The following is a 20301-nucleotide window of genomic DNA, read 5'->3' as shown; positions in this document are numbered from 1 at the left end:
TGTTTTCCTCTAGACAAGTGAGGAAAGTTGAGTGCTGTAGTAATTTGTAACTTATTTAGTGCTTACAATGAGTTCTGAACAAGTGCTGAGATCAAAGAAACAGATGAGTGCTAAAACTAAAAAGCTGGCTTGTTGCAAGGGAAATTTTGAAAAACAGACTTTACGGCACCAGGAATAGTTTAACCCCAGTTAAGTAGGGGGGGCTTAGGAGCTCACAAACAGTCCTGGACACAGCAAATCCGTATCTGACCTGCCACAGGAAAGGGGGGAAGCAAGCTTAGAATTTTTTTTTCCAGTACAGTGGAAATGGAGAAAACTGGAACAGAAGTTAATTGAACGTTAAGAATCTGAGTGGGAACCTGGACGACTGGATGGGAAACAGAAAATATACCCCTGGGATCCTACCTGTGTCCCTGCTGGACAGGGAAAACAGGTGCTGATTTTATGGGAACACAGGTGAAATTCTTGGCTAGGCTTATAAGGGCCTCCAGGCAAATAGCCTACTATCATCCTATGAATCTATGATCCAAGCTCATTCCCAGTCAGCAGTATAATGCAAGGTATATTTCCATAATATTGTTAGCAAAACAGGTCCACTACCACTTAACCTGTCTTAAAGGACAATGAGGAAGATCCAGCCTCTTTTACAGGCTACATTACAGGAAACCCATTTACAAAGGTATGCTGCTCATATGTCTCAACAGTACCTCATTATAAGGATGATTCCTCATTTTCAGTCTTATGTTCACCACAGTTCCATATTGAAAGGGTCTGTCACACATTCACCATTAAGATTTTTATCTGATACCAACAGCAAATAGCAATGAATCATTTTAGTTAATCAAAATAACTCTATTTTATTAGTACAAAGTAAAATGCTGTAGTCATTCTGAGGGCTCCTGTTTGAAAAAGATAGTAGTCTATAAATAATTGTTCCACATTTTACCCATTTGTTTTGCAGTATGCCCAACAGTGTTCCACATTTTTGAAATATTTATTTTATTTTACCAGCCACTGGGGATGCACAAAGCCAGTGCATTTCTTTGTGCCGGTCCCAAGCCCGGATAAATGGGGAGGGTTGCGTCAGGAAGGGCATCCGGCATAAAACTTCGCCAAAACATTTCATGCAGTCACCAAGAAAAATTTTTATACCAGATCGGTCGAGGCCCGGGTTAACAACGAATGCCACCAGTTTTGTTAGCCTACAGGGTGCTGGTGGAAATTGGGCTACTGTTGGCCGAAGGAGAAGAAGAGGCGGAAGACATGGCCAAAGGCAGGAGGAGAGGAGAAAGGCTAGGAATGTTGTAGTGAGGGTCGGAACTTTGAATGTTGGCAGTATGACTGGTATAGGGAGAGAGCTAGCGGATATGATGGACAGAAGGAAGGTTGGTATATTGTGTGTGCAAGAGACCAGATGGAAGGGGAGTAAGACTAGGTATATCGGAGGTGGGTTCAAATTGTTTTATCATGGTGTGGATGGGAGGAGAAATGGCATAGGAGTTATTCTGAAGAAACAGGATGCTGAGAGTGTTTTGGAGGTGAAAAGAGTGTCAGATAGAGTGATGTTTATGAAGCTGGAAATTGATGGTGTAATGATGAATGTTGTTAGTGCGTATGCTCCACAAGTTGGGTGTGCAATGGATGAGAAAGAAAAATTTTGGAGTGAATTGGATGAAGTGGTGATGACTGTACCCAATGGTGAGAGAGTGGTGATTGGAGCAGATTTCAATGGGCATGTTGGTGAAGGGAACAGAGGGGATGAGGAAGTGATGGGTAGGTATGGTGTTAAACAAAGGAATGCAGAAGGTCAGATGGTAGTGGATTTTGTGAAAAGGATGGACATGGCTGTGGTGAATACATATTTTAACAAGAGGGAGGAGCACAGGGTGACATACAAGAGTGGTGGAAGATGCACACAGGTGGATTATATCTTATGTAGGAGGGCCAGTTTGAAGGAGATTGGAGACTGTAAAGTGGTGACTGGAGAAAGTGTCGTTAGGCAGCATAGGATAGTGGTTTGTAGGATGACGTTGGTTATCAAGAAGAGGAGGAGGAGTGTGACGGCAGCACCAAGGATCAAGTGGTGGCATTTGAAAAAGGGTAATTGTGAGGTGGAGTTCAGGGATGAGTTAAGGCAGACACTGGGTGGCAGTGAAGAGTTACCAAATAGCTGGGAAACTACAGCAGAGCTAGTAAGGGAGACGGCTAGAAAGGTGCTTGGTATCACATCTGGACAGAGGAAGGATGACAAGGAGACATGGTGGTGGAATGAGGAAGTACAGGAGAGTATACAGAGAAAGAGGTTGGCAAAGAAGAAGTGGGATTGTCAGAGAAATTAAGAAAGTAGACAGGAGTATAAGGAGATGAGGTGCATGGCAAAGAGAGAGGTGGCAAAGGCTAAGGATAAGGCATATGGAGAGTTGTATGAAAGGTTGGACACTAAGGAGGGAGAAAAGGACCTGTACCGATTGGCTAGATAGAGGGACCGAGCTAGGAAAGATGTGCAGCAGGTAAAGGTGATAAAGGATAATGAGGGAAACATACTCACAAGTGAGGAGTGTGTGTTGAGGAGATGGAAAGAGTACTTTGAGGGGTTGATGAATGAAGAGAATGAGAGGGAGAGAAGGTTGGATGATGTAGGGATAGTGAATCATGAAGTACAATGGATTAGCAAGGAGGAAGTAAGGATAGCTATGAAGAGAATGAAGAATGGAAAGGCTGTTGGCCCAGATAACATACCTGTGGAAGCATGGAGATGTTTAGGTGAAATGGCAGTGGAGTTTTTAACCAGATTGTTTAATGAAATCTTGGAAAGTGAGAGGATGCCTGAGGAATGGAGAAAAAGTGTTTTGGTACCGATTTTTAAGAATAAGGGTGATGTGCAGAGCTGTAGTAACTACAGAGGGATAAAATTGATCAGTTACAGCATGAAGTTATGGGAAAGAGTAGCGGAAGCAAGGTTAAGAAGGGATGTGATGATTAGTGATCAGTAGTATGGTCTCATGCCAGGAAAGAGCACTACAGATGCGATCTTTGCTCTGAGAGTGTTGATGGAGAAGTACAGAGAATGTTGGAAGGAGTTGCATTGTGTTTTTGTAGACTTAGAGAAAGCATATGACAGGGTGCCTAGAGAGGAGTTGTGGTATTGTATGAGGAAGTCAGGAATGTCAGAAAAGTATGTAAGAGTGGTACAGGATATGTACGAGGGTAGTGTGACAGCGGTGAGGTCTGCGGTGGGAGTGACGGATGCGTTTAAGGTGGAGGTGGGATTACATCAAGGATCAGCTCTGAGCCCTTTCTTATTTGCAATGGTGAAAGACAGGTTGACAGACGAGATCAGACAGGAGTCCCCGTGGACTATGATGTTTGCAGATGACATTGTGATCTGTAGTGAGAGTAGGGAACAGGTGGAGGAGACCCTGGAGAGATGGAGATATGCTCTAGAGAGAAGAGGAATGAAGGTTAGCAGGACTAAGACAGAATATATGTGTCTGAATGAGAGGGAGGCTAGAGTAATGGTGAGGATGCAAGGAGTAGAGCTGGCGAAGGTGGATGAATTTAAATACTTGGGGTCAATAGTTCAGAGTAACGGTGAGTGTGGAAGAGAGGTGAAGAAGCGAGTACAGGTAGGATGGAGTGGGTGGAGAAGAGTGTCAGGAGTGACTTGTGACAGACGAGTACCTGTAAGAGTGAAAGGGAAGGTCTACAAGAGGGTAGTGAGACCAGCTATGTTATATGGGTTGGAGACAGTGGCATTAACAAAAAGGCAGGAGTTTGAGCTGGATGTGGCAGAATTAAAGATGTTAAGATTTGCACTGGGTGTGACGAGGGTGGACAGGATTAGGAATAAGTATATTATAGGGTCAGCCCAGGATGGAAGGTTTGGAGACAAAGCCAGAGAGGCACAAGTACGTTGGTTTGGACATGTGCTGAGGAGGGATGCTGAGTATATTGGGAAAAAGATGCTAAGGATGAAGCTACCAGGTAACAGGAAAAGAGGAAGGCCTAAGATAAGGTTTATGGATGTGGTGAGAGAGGACATGCAGGTGGTTGGTGTGACACAGCAAGATGCAGAGGACAAGAAGAAGTGGAAACAGGTGATCTGCTGTGGCAACCCCTAATGGGAACAGCCGAAAGAAGACGATGATTTGTTAACCGGGGGTGTCTGACTGAGCCATAAAGGCCCTTTTTCAGCAGAGGCCCGGGGAGAAAAGCTCCACAAAGAAAAATTACAGACACATTTAGTTATTTAGACATGATCAGTATACACACAAATTACAAGAGACATGTTTTTACAGTGGTATGCGGCACATAAACAGCTACAGTGGAGAGAACAAACAAAAAAATATTAATTTTAAAAATAAAGGTAATTAACAGATTTGTGGTGTACAGCTGAAATTTGGAACATAGGTAGAATACATACATAGTACACAGGTACTATACATATACATTGTAGATTAGCCAGTGTTTGTGAGTAAGATTATAGGTTCATAGGTTCATAGGTTCATACTAGGCTATCTGCCCTAGGGCATTTATAAGCCTAGCCAGAATGTATTTGGCTTTCGCCACCCATTTTAAATTTATTTGATATGCCCTTTTTCGAGGTTAGTATACTGTGCCTCTGTCTAACAGTGACACAGAAGTGATACCCGGGGTAAACCTACGATCTCCCATCCACTCATCAAGATTCCTCTTGAAGATAGTCAATGAGGGACTCTGCCTAACCTGGACTGGGATTTTATTCCAGAGTGAAGGGAGCCTCTGGGTTATGAATCTGTCCCTCCAGCATGTCCTATTTATTTCAGTGCTGAGGTTCAAGTCTCTCGAGCACGTAGCTCGATGGGATTTGGATTTTCTGAGGTGCAGCATGTCCATTAATTCCAGGTTGGACATGGCTTTATACGTCAGGCACAGATCGCCTCTGAACAGGCGGTATGCCACTGAGTAGAGCTGGAGTTTCTTTAACCGGGCAGCATATGGCATCTGTTTGAGCCCTTTGATCCTCTTGGTGAGGTACTTTGGGGTCTTTCCAGTTGCTGCAGGTATCTGGTAACGTACATCCCAAAAGGGCATTGTACTCAATTATGGGCCTGATGAGGGATGAGTAAAGAGGCATGATGGCGTCCCTGATCTAGATGTGAATCCCTTCATGATTAGGTGGGCTATATAAAATGTTTTTCTAACCACTTTGGCCACGTGGTTGTCAAATGTGAGATTGCTATCAACTTGGGTCCCCAGGTCCCTAATTACTTCTTCTGTACTTAATGGATTATCACCTATGTGGTAATTTGTGGGCACTTTGTTTTTGCCAAAGGGGATGACTATACACTTTTTGGCATTTAGCTTGAGGCCATGGCTCTGGCACCAGTTGTCTGTTTCTATGAGGCCCTTTTGGAGGATGCTTGTGTCTATTTTCAAGTGCTCTAGATTTAGTATGTATATGTTATCCGCTTTCACTAGTAGTAGTTTGCTTGATGATCTAAGAGGCCTTTTGGCTGAGTGATGTTGTACTAGGTTTTTGAGGGCAGGAGACTTATTGGGGAGGTAATAGAATGACAGAGGTAGAGCTGATTGTAGGTTAGGAGGTTGGGCAGTTCAAGCCAGTGGAGCTGTCTCAAATCAGTACAGTGATGAGTTCTATATGAGCAATTTGCAGCAAAGCGGGCAATTCTGTTATAGCAGGCTTCCATTTTGCTTAGTTCAGTTTTGTTGAGATTAGTCAGAATGGGAGATGAATAGAGTAGGGTGGATAGAAGTTGGGAGCGAGCAATGGCTGATCTTGTGTTGTTGGTAACAAATGGTTTGATAAGGTAGAGTGACCCCAGTTTGGCATGTCATTTTTTAATAGTTAAGTTGAGATGACTATCAAATTTTATGTGGGAGTCTATGGTTATTCCCAATAGCTTAGCCTGTGTCACTGGAGCAATTGGAGTAGCATTTGTGGAGTAATTGACTGTTAGTGTTTTTTGTTAGAAAAACATAAGGTTGTAGATGCATGATACTATTGTCAAATTATAATTAAATAGCTGGTAAAAATATTCCTATAAAATCATTACTATGTTTTATAAAGACAGTAAGGTAAATATCTCACCCTTGGTTTACACCTGGTAAGGAGAAAACGAGAAGGAACGTGCTCATTGATGTAGCCTCCAAAATCTCGCGAGAGTTACGCGCTGTTTTTCTCGTTGCTGTATGACGTTTACGTAGTTGTAGCTTCCGTTTTAAAGGAGTGCAACCTGACAAATTCACGTTGAAAAATGGCTGCTTTAAGAAGTTGGTCTCGTGTTCTTAATCGGGCTTTTCTAACCCAGAGTCGGCAGTTTGCTGCTGCTGCAGGACATGTGGAATCGCACCAGGCAGGTAAGGGTGTGCGATGTGCAGGAAAACGGGTATTAAGGAACCGGGAAGCACTGTAGTGACCTTGTGAGGTCGGTATGGGGTTAGGGGGATAAGATGACAGGACGAGTGTGACTGGTCCGCTTTGGTAGGTTACAGGTGATCATTTTCATCTTTGCGACGGGCCTGTTCTTTCGGTTCCACTTTATAATATTTCTAATGTGGTCTTCTGTCTGCAAGTTCCAGACTGGGGAGTTCCAAGGTCACATGGTTTATTTAGCGAAGGTATTGCTGTTCTTCTGACTTGGAAGCCCAGCTGCCCATTTTAATTTATTTATGCTACATTACTGACTGCTAACCTGCTTTGGTGGCATATTCTTTTTGACCCCCTGCAATATTGTAGCTGTTTTTCTCGTTATTGGTCTGCTGGTGACACTTGCATCTTTTTTTTTGGGGGGGGGGGGGGTACGGAATGGGTGCTTTCTGCCTTTTATGCTTGGAGGGTGGAAGACCCATTTGACCTTGTAGACAAGGATTCTTAAGGCTGTCTGTACACAGCTTTAACTTTATGTTGCTCTGACCCCACGGGGCATGGTGGAAGGTCCACAGCAGTGGGAAGTAAGGTTCCCCAATGACTGTGGAAGTCTGACGATTTTGGCTTGAAACTGAAATCCCGGATGTCTACTAGTTTTTCGTTACTCTGAAGCACGGGTTCACACTGTGTGCTTTGCATTTCTCACTGGGTGAAACTGTTTCAAGAAATCCATTTTGTTTGTATTTGTCAGGAAGTGAACAGATGCAAATTAACAGCAGAAATGGGGAAATTGGATTTGTACAGCTGAGAAATCCACGGTTGTATTAATTTAGTTTATGGTGAGTACACTTGTCTTTCTTTGTGATTTGCCTTCAAAAGGTACACTCTGATGGTAAGGTATTAACGCTCACCAGGCATGACATGTGCTGTAGTCTTGAGTGTGAGAGACTAGTTATGACTGCCTGGGAAAGCGGGTTGAATTTTATGGAACCACTCAGAAATTGCCATAAGAGCCCAAAACCTAAAGTTGTACATGTAACCCTAACATACTCTTACCACCCAGTAGTATTTAGTTTTACTTTACATGTAGTAATTTCCCATCCATTGGGTGTAACGATGGCCATGCACCATGCTTCTGGTATTTAATTCATAGTGTTGCAAAAGGTGAAACTTCTGGACTAAGAGAGCACCCAGAGTTTGGAAAGAGGTGTCCTAATAGCTGAAGGCTGACATTTGTTTTGAACTTGACGACTACTTGTGGTGGTTTATTTATACATGTTGTAGCTGACTTGTGTTTTGTGTGTGTGTGTGTGTGTGTGTGTGTGTGTATATATAGTTAGAGAGAGATAAGATATATGTAATATGTAGTTGTCACATGTCCAGGCACTTGTCACAACTGGAATGACCACAGTGATTTCTCACTAGTTTTAAGCTGAGGAAAAAACTATGCAGACTGTCTCAAAGCCTCATCTGGCTTCCTAGTATCATACAGGCCACTGAGAGGCTGCCTGTGTCTCGTGTACAAAGCTTCAGCAGATTTTGTCAGACTTGGTGTAGTGGTGTCATAAACACCCACTCGTGGATCTCCATCTCTCTTGCAAAATAAATAGAACATGTTGAAGGAGCAGGTATATTTTGCAGATAATACTGTACCATGCAACCATCTTACACAAAGTACCTGTCTTGCTCTATTCAAACATAATTTGGATGAATGTTTAAGTAACTGCAGATTTGCTTATGCTTTAGCCACCCTTTCCCTCAAGAATGGGGGCAATGTGTAAATATCCAGCATGTCCTCATTTGACCCACCTCTGGGTTATTTGTCTGCAAAATATAAGGGCTAAAAACTGCCACTGTGAATCGGTAGCCTAGTAAGTACTTATGAGAAGATAAGCTTTCAAAGCAGTGATTATCAAAACTGTAGCAAGAACTCTTTGCTATCTCTAGTCTGTTAATGTTATGGACACTAGCGTAGCTTCAACAAGAGGTACGGAGTAAGCAGAACGTATGAGAAATATATTTTTCTTACTGAAGTTGTAAGAAAATGTGCAGATATGTTCTGGTATACCTGAGAAACGATTGAAGCTCTCTTTTTTTAAACAAAAATGGTTCTGCAGACTTTAGCAGTTACATCCACTTTCTGTAGCTTCCTTTTTCTGATAAGTTGATTGCATCTTGTAATGTCTGGGAGTATGTCTGGGAGTTTAGTTGGCTGTTACAGCAGTGGATGCTGTAATACTATTTATTAGATGCTGATTAGCCAATTTCAGGAATCGATTGTATAGTCTGTACTGGGTAACTTTTAGATGGTGATTAGCCAATTCTTATTTCAGGAATCAATTATATAGTCTGTTCTGGGTGTTAGTTTTACAGAGGGGACTTTACTATCATAGTTTGTGGATCAGTTTAATTTTTCTGTTGTATTTCATGTTTGAATTGCCTTGTCTGAAGTAATTCAATATTCGTCATTTAAATCGGTCTCACCTGCGTAATCCATTGTAAAAATGAGGGATTGTGTGCTTATTTGGCGTGCAGTATTTATAACTGGATGCTGGCCTGTCACAGAAGTTGCACATAATGTCCTATAAATCTGTAGGAAAAATGGAGGTTCTTTAGCTGACATGGCACGTCTTTTGTGTTCCACTGACAGAAAAAAATGTCCATGGTTCAGCCCATCCCTGGACTCTACCACAGCACACTTCTGCAGATAATTTGGTGGATCTCTTGCTAACCTACAAAGACATCGTTCGGATATTCTTTAAAAATAAATGAAATTATCTGTTGTCTCTGCGTAAAAGGCTACACAGCCACCTTAAGTTTCTCTACAACTTTTTATATTTGATAGTAAAATGTTCTACCTTTATAATTTTGGTAAAACTCTTAACAAAAACATAGGTACATTCCTCTGAGTGTGTTAATCTTGTAGAGCACATTCATATTTTCAATACATAGGATCGGTGGAGATTGCCACAAATGTCAGTATTTTGAATTTGTTCAATGTGCTGTATCACACAAGAGACTGCTAAATTAACCATTGTCTGGTGCTAAGGGTGTGTCCCTACCTGTAGTAGTGGTAGGTCTGTCATATAGCTTCATCGGTAAGTAGTAAGCTAGCTGCCCTTGCAGGTCATATAAGTCCATCCAGTTTCCCTTTTAATGCTTGAATCAACCTATTCTGTTTGGCCTTACCCATCCCCTGGTCTACTAGTAGGGATAATAGCTGGGATCCTACTGTATGCGCCATAGATAATTTAATAAGACCTAGGAGTGGGATAAATCTGTCAGTTGTACAGAGGGCCGTATGGGATATATTTTCTAATACCAATCCATAAGTCATAGTTTGTTAAATATAGATTGGTATAACCTTTGTTTTTTCATGTGGATGGGGAGTCTGTTCTAGGGCAGTGGTGTCTATGCAAGATGTACTTGTTCCTCCAGACCAGAATGATGATGCAGAAGCGGTTTAGATCTCTGGACTAAGCCCAGCAGCTCATCCCAAAAATTTGGGTCCCTAGTGTTGTGGGTGTCTGAGAAGATAATGTGCTAGTATGGCAGTAACTAAGGGAGGAGTTGGGGGGGGGGGGTATTAAGGTGGTACTCTTACTTGACTGCCTTTGTAAGGGACATCGGGGAACAGACCAAGGGTAAATATGATTTCCCATCCATTTGTCAAGGTTTTGTTTAACTGGGTCAGATATGAACTTATGTTTTACACGGAAGGGGGGCCAGCTCCATAACGCAGATCTTTTGGTACACGTGTGTCTTCAGCATATTCCATTTATTATAAACTAAGCTCAGATCCCTGGATCTAGTGTTTCTGGTCTGTTTTTGTACATGTGTAACAAATCCATTGGGGCTGGGTCTGAGGAAACCATGTAAGCCAGATAAAGATTTCTGGTCAGCAGCCTGTAGGAGAATCTGGACCTTCAGATCATTGTAGGACAAGATGCTCATGCCCTGATTTCGACTGAGTTTTGTGGGCAGGTGTTTCCTCAATGGAGTAATTGACTTGGGTTGACAACTTCCCAAGGGACATTGTAATGTATTTTGACATTGAGTTGTAGGCCATAGGTTTGGCACCAGATGTGTCAAACCCTCTTTCAAAATGTGGGAGTGTTTGAGAGGAGTCTGTAATAGCTCTGTTTAATCATCTGCAAACTCTGTGAGCCAGAGGCCTTGAATGTTCTACTTGACTTTCAAAAAGTAGATACCATATGGGAGCGGGTCTAGCACATAGTCCTAGGGGGCACACTGCTGGTGACTAGACTCTTAGAGGTGGTCTCAACAATCCTGCCTACTTGGATCCTGTCTGTGCCAACTGGCAATCCAGTGAGTTTGTAGGGAATTATGCCTTGTTTTGGGAGTTACTCAACATTGCCTGAGTGGAGTATTGTATTGAATGCCTTATCAAGGTCAAGATATGTGGTGTGTACTGTTTTCCCCTCGTCAGTTGCCTTGCTGACACTGTCTGCTAGGTTAAGTAGGCATGACCTTCTCAAAGCCAAATTAAGATGGGGCTAGTGTCCAGGGTCTGCAGGTTGCCAGTGATGTTGTTGATCATTTGTGATTTGTTCCATGGCTTTGCATTTTCGGCTTGTTGAACTGATGGGTCTGTAGTTAGTTGATGATCCACCCTTGTGGAGGGGAATGACTGACTGTTGCTGTCCTCCATTCACTTGGAAGGCAGCTTGTCTCAAGGCTATAGTTGGAGTGCCTTAAGTGGCCCCGATAGTTGTTTTAGACTGGGTTCAGGAGGCAACCAGGGCTGTTAGGACCGATGAGCATTGTTCTTGTATTTAGCCAGTGCTTCCTGCACCTGGTCCCTGTTGACAGATGGGGGAAGTATGATGGGGATTCCACCTGTTGGAGATGGGGGAGTGGGGGGGGTAAAATTTGAGCTGAATTTATTGGGCAGATTTGTTATGTCACCCTGATCGGTGAAAGTGCTTCAACCGTTCAGCATACTGTTACTTTTAAGGTTCTGGACATAGTTGAAGGCCTTGTTTCTCCTTTAGCCTACAAGGCTATGTAGATCTTCTAATTAGCCTTGTTGGACATAATTAGACCTCTTAGGTTGTGCAGTTGTACAAGATGACGATTGTTTTAAGGGAGCTGTTCTTCTTGACCAGCCAGTTTTCTGTTATATACCCTGTTTAGGTGAGGATTACACGTGTGGTTTGTTTTCAGTGTTTCTTTGGGTTTGCTGCTGGTAGGAACTGTGGCCCCACTGCAGCCATTCACTCTTGTATATGGATTGTGTGAATAATTTTGCATAGGTGGTTGTGTTTTTGGGGCTGGAGGGAGCCTTGAAGTTGAACAAAACTGTCACTTAATAGGATGCAGTTGGCCGAGTAGCTCCTGTTACCGATTTAGCTTGGTTTTCCGGGTTGAGACAATTTAATGAAAAATCTTATCACTTGTGATATAGCCAGTCCTACATTTTATATAAATGAAACCAAACCATATTGTCATAATTTTAGTTGCATGCATTGTACATCACTAACCATACTGACACAAGTCAAAACATTACGTAGCTGTTCAAATCTTGTCTTTTAAACCTAATTCCTCCAGTGTACGTATTATTCCCACAATTCCCATTTGTTTCTACGTAATTTGCTTTTTTTTTTTTTTCTGTCACTATATATATTCACTGCTAGTACAGTTGGTTTAGCCTTTTTCCAATTTCAAGTAATTGCTTTTTTGGCAGCCACCGTAATTTAGACTCAGCAAGGCCTTACTGTGTCTAATCAATTCTGATTGTGTATCGTAGCTCAAATCATTTCCATCATTACACCAATTTGCTCCCCTACAGTATCTGATAGAATAGTCTGCAGGGAATCTTTAAAGCGATCTTTAATATTTTGGGTTCTTGTCCTAGGGTGGTTTATAAAACGGGACGTAACATTAAATACCTTATGGAACACTCATCACCTATTGTCCCCTAGTTTACAGGTGTGCCACTAGTTGTGGTAGTTGTAGACAATGCACCTATGTTTGTAATATCAACACTATTTTTATTAAGGATGGTGTGAAAGGAATTAATTTACAGAGAGGGAATTGTAACTGCAAAGGGGATGATCTATATTGCTTTGTGCCCACTGTGTGAGAACTTTTATGTGGGTAAACAGAAAACTGAGCTCCAGGATATAGGAGCATCTTTATGCAATAGAGAAACGCACCCTGAATTAAAATAAAACACTGAGGTTTGTGTTTGGTATACTTGGTGGTTCCACAGTGTCGGGGGGGGGGGGGGTTGATGCTTGAGCTTAGGGAGGTATACTGGATTATTAGATTGAAAGCTAACTATATACCAGGTTTAAATGACCACATATCTTTAGTGCCTATTTTGAAAAAAGAGCATTACAGCCTTTGAAACATTGAAAGATTTTGTTTGTATTTTATGATTTTATACGTATATGGTTTGTTTTAGATCGCACTATTTCTTTTAATTCTGTCTGTCATTAGTGCCTTCATTGTTTTTCTGCTTTTCCCGGTTAGGGGTCACCACAGCAGAACTCCGGTCCGCTAATGATTGGCAGTAGATTTTTACGTGCTGGCTTGCCGGGCCTAACGCACAACCTTCAATGAAGGAATGCCCATTTACGCATATCGCCACACAGAAGACACTCTAATTGAGAATCGAACAGGCAACGTCTAACTGTGAGGCGACAATGCTACTGCAGCACCACCACCGCAGTATTAATTACTCATTTTTTAAAAGGTGTTTGCATTAATTTAAATGTTCTGATGATGTCCTTGAATATGTTTTATAGATGAAAGCGCTTAACATCTTTTTCTTATGGAGTTTGTTTGTCTCTTGGCTTTTCCCGGCTAGGGGTCGCCACAGCGGATTTATCTTATGGAATAAAGTGTTTTATTTTCATGTCGTAGTGTGGCTTATGATGGATTTTGTTACCCTGGGAGACCTGAGTCTTTCTCTGCTTTAGAACACATTGTCAGAACATAAGGCTGTATGAGAGCCTTACAACCCTACTTCCCACTTCACATTGGTGTACTGGCCCTACACTACTGGATTTGTCAAGACTACTTCCAAGTCACCTTGCCATCCCTCGCTGCCTGACACCTTACAGGAGCAGTTCTAACTTTCTCCCAGAAGTGAAATAAAAAGGGTGAAAGAAAGTATGTAATTATCCTGCTATATGCAGTGTAAATGGGCTTGTGAATTTGCTCTACCACTTACCTGGTGTTAGTGCAGGACTACAGCCAGTATACCCAGCAGCCTCCCCCTACTCATTAACTGTAAAACCCCTTTTCAATCATCTCCCCGTGCCTTTTCTCCTTGTATCCGTACTGCCTGCTCATCTATTTTACTGAGGCAGTGGCTCCTCTCCCTGTACTATAAGGATTTGCCACTAGGTGGCAGTCTTCACCCAACCACTATCTCTTTCCTCTCTCTCCTCCCCACTTAACTGCTTCTCTTCAGAACACTTCTTCTCTATCTACACTCACACAGTCATACCCTCCAGCCAGTTCTAGATACCTGCCTGCTTCCCTTTCACAATATTGCTTAAACCTTCCCACCCAGCTCCCCCTGTTCTTACCCATCTCCTGACTGTTTTCTCTCTCTCCTGCTGTCAGCTTCCTTGTCTTCTTTGTACCACCCTACCTACCCTCTAAATATATCCATCTTGCCTCTCTTCCTTACTTTTCTTGCTCATCGCGGTTTTTTTCTGTTCCAACATATTTTCTCTACCTCTTTTAGTATCCTGTACTCTATTCGTCATCCCTACCCCTGACTCTTACTTTCCTTCTGGCTACTATCTGACACCTATCTTTAGCTCCACCCTCTTCTCCCCCACAACTATCTTAAGGGCCAAATCCCCCGGGGCGCCATCTTTAACTCCCTGGATCCAATCGTGGCTGCTGTGTGCTCCTGGCCGTGCTGTTCCTCACTCCCAGTAAGTGTGCTATCCACCAGTTGTTGTTAATGCACTGTATCATTGTTGTGATCTTCTTCACCTTTATAATTCATCATCATTTATATGGTTTACAGTAACTTATTTTACCTGTGCTTTATCTACATTATGTTTGTAAACTACTCTCTCGGCTATAACGAGTCTATGGTTGCATACGGATATACTATTTGGCTGTGTATGTCGTCCATCTCGGCTGACAAGGTCATTGTAGTCCTGACTGTATGCTATACTGTTGTTTTAAGTGTCTTATAAATTGCTTTATAAATAGTGAATGGTTTTATTCCACTGCAGGGGCTAACAGTTGACAATTCCCTCAATCGATGTTACAACGCCTTTCTCCTCATAACGATATCTGTAACTTCCAAACTGCTTACGTTACTTTCGGCAGCTTCCACTACAAAACTAGACTAGTTCTTGTGGGTTGTTATTCGTTCTGCCCCACATTTATTACCTTTCTTCTCATCCTACTGCTGCTATATGTCCCACTCCATATCTATTACTTTTTCTCTGTTGGTCTCACCACAGCGATATTTTTCCTCAAGCCGTGGCGTACCTGTAGACTTAGTACCCTAGTATACACTAACTACCCTCTGCAATCGGCGTCTGCTGCCTGCTATAGCTCTGCGCCTAAGTAGCTACTTATAGGGATTGACTCTTGACTCTAGTTGCAGCGTTCCCTTGAGGGGCTTACCATAACTGATGCCTGCTCCGTTTCTACAGCTTTAGCGGCCCAGACATTATTGTTTATTCTCCTTAAATTTTTCGCTTGGTTGTATCGCTAATTACACTTAGTAGTATCCCGATCTTCACGCTGCTATTAATACATTGCTCTCCACATTTACCTTTAGGTCTTGGTTCTTCTTTTACCCTTCGGCTTACTAGATACCGTAAGCTTATTTAGATTATAATTAGTGTGCAGCTTCCATCCAGCTGTGCTGTTTTGAAATGGGTTACGCTCTCTAAGGGCATGTGGGTTTACTCATACTAGAGATCTTTTAGGGCTCGTGAGTAATACTCTTCCCAGGGTGTTAAATAGGGCTAGTGGGTTATACTCCTCCTGGTGTGCTTCTTGGTCGCTAACTGCCACCATGTGGCTTTGCTGAGCATCTGTTTAGTTCATAGCTTTATGCTGTAAGCATTTTTAGCTCTGTTTACAGAGGGTGTTGTAATTCTGTGTATTTCCTTACTATATATATGAACGCCACTATCTAAACGGCTCCATTAGACTCACCGGCGCTCCCCTTATACATAATTCCTGGCGAGTCTAAAAGGCTCTTCCAATTTAGCAAAGGAATGTTTTAGACCTATAATTGTAATCCTTTGCTACAGTTGCCATTCATAATATGCATTTTGCGATTATATTTTGCTACATGTCTAGCTAATCTATGTAAAATGTTTGAATTACTGTTTTAATGGTGAAATCACACAAGTGTCTTCACTACCAATTGAAGGTTATTGTACTGAATATCGTAGTTACTAGGCATTTATCTCTATTGTTTGCTGGTAATTGTGGCACAGGCCTTGTATCAAGGGGCTTTTGTACCGGTGATATCTGTGCTATGTTTTTTGTATTTGTCCTCTGCCTAACATATTACTATTGTAGTCTCTATATCTAACTGCTTAACCTTAGATGCATGATCAAACTGCCTATCTTGTTAACTTTAAAACTTTCCCCTCTGTTTTTTCTGTAGCCTTACAACCCTACTTCCCACTTCACATTGGTGTACTGGCCCCACCCTACTGGATTTGTCAAGACTACTTCCAAGTCACCTTGCCATCCCTCGCTGCCTGACACCTTACAGGAGCAGTTCTACCTTTCTCCCAGAAGTGAAATAAAAGGGGTGAAAGAGTACGTAATTATCCTGCTATATGCAATGTAAATGGGCTTGTGAATTTGCTCTACCACTTACCTGGTGTTAGTGCAGGACTACAGCCAGTATACCCAGCAGCCTCCCCCTACTATTTAACTGTCAAACCCCTTTTCATACCTCTCCCCGTGCCTTTTATCCGTGCTGCCTGTTCATCTATTTTACTCAGGCAGTGGCTCCTCTCCCTGTACTATAAGGATTTGCCACTAGGTGGCAGTCTTCACCCAACCACTATCTCTCTTCCCTCTCTCTCCTCCCCACTTACTACTTCTCTTCAGAACACTTCTTCTCTATCTACACTCACTATCAGTCATGCCCTCCAGCCAGTTCTAGATACCTGCCTGCTTCCCTTTCACTCTAACATAATATTGCTTAAACCTTCCCACCCAGCTCCCCCTGTTCTTACCCATCTCCTGACTGTTTCCTCTCTCTCCTGCTGTCGGCTTCCTTGTGTCTACCCACTCCGCTCCCCTACCCCCAAATTCCATCCCCTACCCCCAAATTCCACCCACCTCCACACCTCCTAAGCCACTCCCTCTTCCTCTATTATCCAATCGCACTTACCCCCCAATTATACCAATTAGGCTCACCCTTACTCATCACTTGTACTATAACACCACTCCTTCGATACCTTTACCATACCCCTCTTCTAATAACTAACAGAACTATTGCCCCTATCTACACCCACCTTATCCATTCTTTTATAAAACCTTAACCTGCTGTCTAACTCTTCTTATAACCAACCTCAGTAAATATGACTTCAACTCCAATGTATCCAATATTCCTAGCTATATTTACTATCCTCACCTCTACCTACCTCCTCACTTCCTTCGAAAAACAGCACCATTACTTTTTTAATCACTCTCAAAAACAAACGGCTATATACACCTCTATACTCGCTTGTAATCTGACTTATATCACTTCCACTCCTACCGATTACCCAAATACCACCAACTCTCCCACTTTAAATATAACAATCTTACAATAAAAAATATAAATATCTATTTTTTTTCTAAAATATAACTGACAAATAAAACCCCTCAATGTCTCCTTACTCGATGGGGACATCCACCCTAACCCTGGCCCAGCCAATCCTGCTACCCTTACTACCCAACCTAAACTCCCCTACTCACTCTTAATAGGACATCTGAATATCCGCAGTCTTAACAATAAAGTAGCCCATCTCCATGCCCTTTTAGATAATCACTCCTTTGATATCCTTTGCCTGACAGAAACTTGGTTAAAACCAGGAACCAAAGACAACGAAGAGGATACAACATAGTTAGACATGACCGATTAAGACAAAAGGGAGGGGGTGTAGCAGTACTATTCAAAGATGGATTCCATATCTCCACATTACCATGTAACCCACCTCATGATAGCAATGCTGAAATCCTGGCCACCAAACTCCAAATGAACCCAAAGAAAGCTTTATATATTATATGTATCTACCTACCACCTGGCAGTAATATCAGCATTATCGAAGGAATACTAAACTGGATATCCTCAGCTTACCCCCAAGAAACAGTAATACTAGGTGATTTTAATACTGACTGGAAAAGTGTTAATGCATACAACTCCACCTCTTTAACCTCCACGGCTTTACTCAATCACCTCCACAACCAGAATCAACAAACCAAACAATAGAGTACCTTAGATTGGATTCTTATTAATAACTCAACTCCTACCAGACTTAACAAATCAAACAACAAAGAGAGTACCTTAGACTGGATACTTATAAACAGACATGAATATGCCTATAAGATAGGCACTCTCCCAGGTAAGTGATCATGCTTTAACCTACATTATTAAACAAAAACAAGATCTGCCTAAACACTCTACTTTTAGGACTGCACGTTCCAATAAACACTTCAACCAAGAATCATTCCAAAATGAACTCTGTGCCTGTAACTGGAACCCCTTAAAACCTCTACCACTTCATGAAGCTATAACTCTACGTTTTTATCCATCCTGGACAAACATGCACCTATACAGTGTATCCGTATGAAATCCAAATCAGCCCCCTGGCTCTCTAAAGAAACTAGACAAAACATTCTACTAAGAAACCAATCCTGGGCTAAGTGGAGGGCTAACAAAAATATCTCTGATCAACATTACTTCGGGGAACTGAACAATTCCACTAAAAAGGCAATTCTTATGGACAAAAAACTATTACTGCAAGTTGCAGCAAATTCATCAAAATAATCCCCAAAAGTTTTGGTCCAGTATAAACAAACTCCTTTCCCCTGGATGCTGTCACACACCTACCCCTCTTGACACTGATCCTAATACCCCCCTTCAAACTGCCAATTCATTCAATACCTTCTTTACAGATCCCATTCAATCTCTAGCTAGTCAACTAATCCCAGATAACTCTAGCCCTTCTACTACCAGATCATCTTCTCTACCAACTTTTAAACTGCAACCCATCTCTACTACTTTCATCTGTAAAATCATCCAAAAACTTAAACCTAGTACCCCTTCTGTCGACCAAATAACATCAGAATACCTGCAAAAAGCAGCTAAGGTAATTGCATACCCTGTATCCATCCTCATTAACAATCATTAAAGAAGGAACCATTCCTGACATCTGGAAAATCTCCCATATTATTCCCCTTCATAAAGGTGGCAATTCAAATGATTACTCTAACTACAGACCAATAGCCCTATTATCTCCTCCATCTATAATAATGGGAAAATGCATTCACCAACAAGTACTACACCATTTATCTCAACATAACATAATAGCAAACTGTCAACATGGCTTTAGGCCATCACATAGTACCACAACTGCTCTACTATCTTTTATTGATACCATCAACAGAAACCGCAATAACAATATCCTCTCATCTGCTCTATTGACCTCTCAAAGGCTTTTGACATGGTCAACCATTCCCTCCTCATCAACACTCTAGAATCCCTTGCCTTCAATCACCTGACTATTAAATGGTTCAGATCCTACCTGAGCAATAGGCAACAAGCCGTTCTCTGGCAAAACAAAATATCATCCCTGCAGCCAGTGACCCTCTACCTGAGCAATAGGCAACAAGCAGTTCTCTGGCAAAACAAAATATCATCCCTGCAGCCAGTGACCCTCGAGTCCCTCAAGGCTCTATTCTAGGACCACTGCTCTTGTCATTATTTATCAATGACCGCCATCTAGCACTCCCTCAAGCCCCCTGCATTCAATATGCTGACGATTCTACCCTAGTATGCTCAGCAAACTCCCCTTCAGAACTACACTCTCTAACCCAAGATGTATTTAACATAGTAGAAACATGGTTTACTAAGAGATGCCTCCTTCTCAATGCTAAGAAAACCAAGCTCCTCCTCTTTACACCCACCAATAAAACCTTACCCATTGATTTCTGTGTCCTCCAATAACAGCACTACCATACTTCCTGATGTGACCACCAAACTGCTCTGAATACTTTTGATACCCACATAAATAACACTATCAAAACTGTCAATAGAAAAATTGGTTCCTTATACAGGATCAAACCTTTCCTCACCCCTATAGCCAGAACTAAAATTGCTCACTCTCAATATCAACTCTTCTGTACGCTTCATCCATATATACTAACCTAAAGAAAAATAATCTTACCAAACAAATTCTTATAACATCACCAGATTTGCAACTGGCATTCCCTTTAGAACCCACCACTGTTTGAATCTGAATCTAAGGCAACTAGGCTGGCTGGAACTACAAAACCAACTGATAGTATCCCAACTCACCATTGCCCACAAGATCTTCTACCAACCCAACACTCCTATATTCTCCAATCTCATCCTCCAGTACAAAAATCTTAACTCCCTGCGCTCTTCCAACAAACAACAACCTGGTTGGAGACTTTTTTTTTTTTTAACACTGTTGGAAAAATCTAGAACCTACTGCCAAATTACTTTCTTCCTTGCCTCTATTTAAACACGACCTCAAACACCTAAATTCTCACTGGCTATGCCCCTGCAGCAATCCTGACTAATCTTCTTCCTCTCCTTTTTCTAATTACACCTCCTGCTACTTCTTATTTCTACTACTCTTACTTCAACTACTTGTACTCTAAATTGATTGTTACATGCTTACTCCTTGTTTGATGTACTAACTGTTCCTAATTTGATATGCCTA

At 41.9% G+C, this 20301-nt stretch overlaps 1 protein-coding gene across 1 annotated transcript in view; it reads left to right on the top strand.

The window, feature by feature from the left end:
- The first annotated feature begins 6203 nt into the window (after positions 1 to 6203).
- The window catches only part of LOC122799674 (cytochrome c oxidase subunit 6A, mitochondrial), a 60285-nt gene continuing 46187 nt past the window's right edge, over positions 6204 to 20301 (top strand). Inside the window, exon 1 of the mRNA XM_044068885.1 lies at positions 6204 to 6360. Within this exon, the coding sequence (XP_043924820.1) occupies positions 6258 to 6360 (103 nt within the window). The 5' untranslated portion in view covers positions 6204 to 6257. The remainder of the gene's footprint in view (positions 6361 to 20301) is intronic.

This window comes from Protopterus annectens, chromosome 4.part0, assembly GCF_019279795.1.
Source record: "Protopterus annectens isolate FY-2018-M chromosome 4.part0, PAN1.0, whole genome shotgun sequence".
Lineage (NCBI taxonomy): Eukaryota > Metazoa > Chordata > Ceratodontiformes > Protopteridae > Protopterus > Protopterus annectens.
The sequence above is the reverse complement of the archived record's forward strand: the minus strand, read 5'-3'. Positions and strand labels throughout refer to the sequence as shown.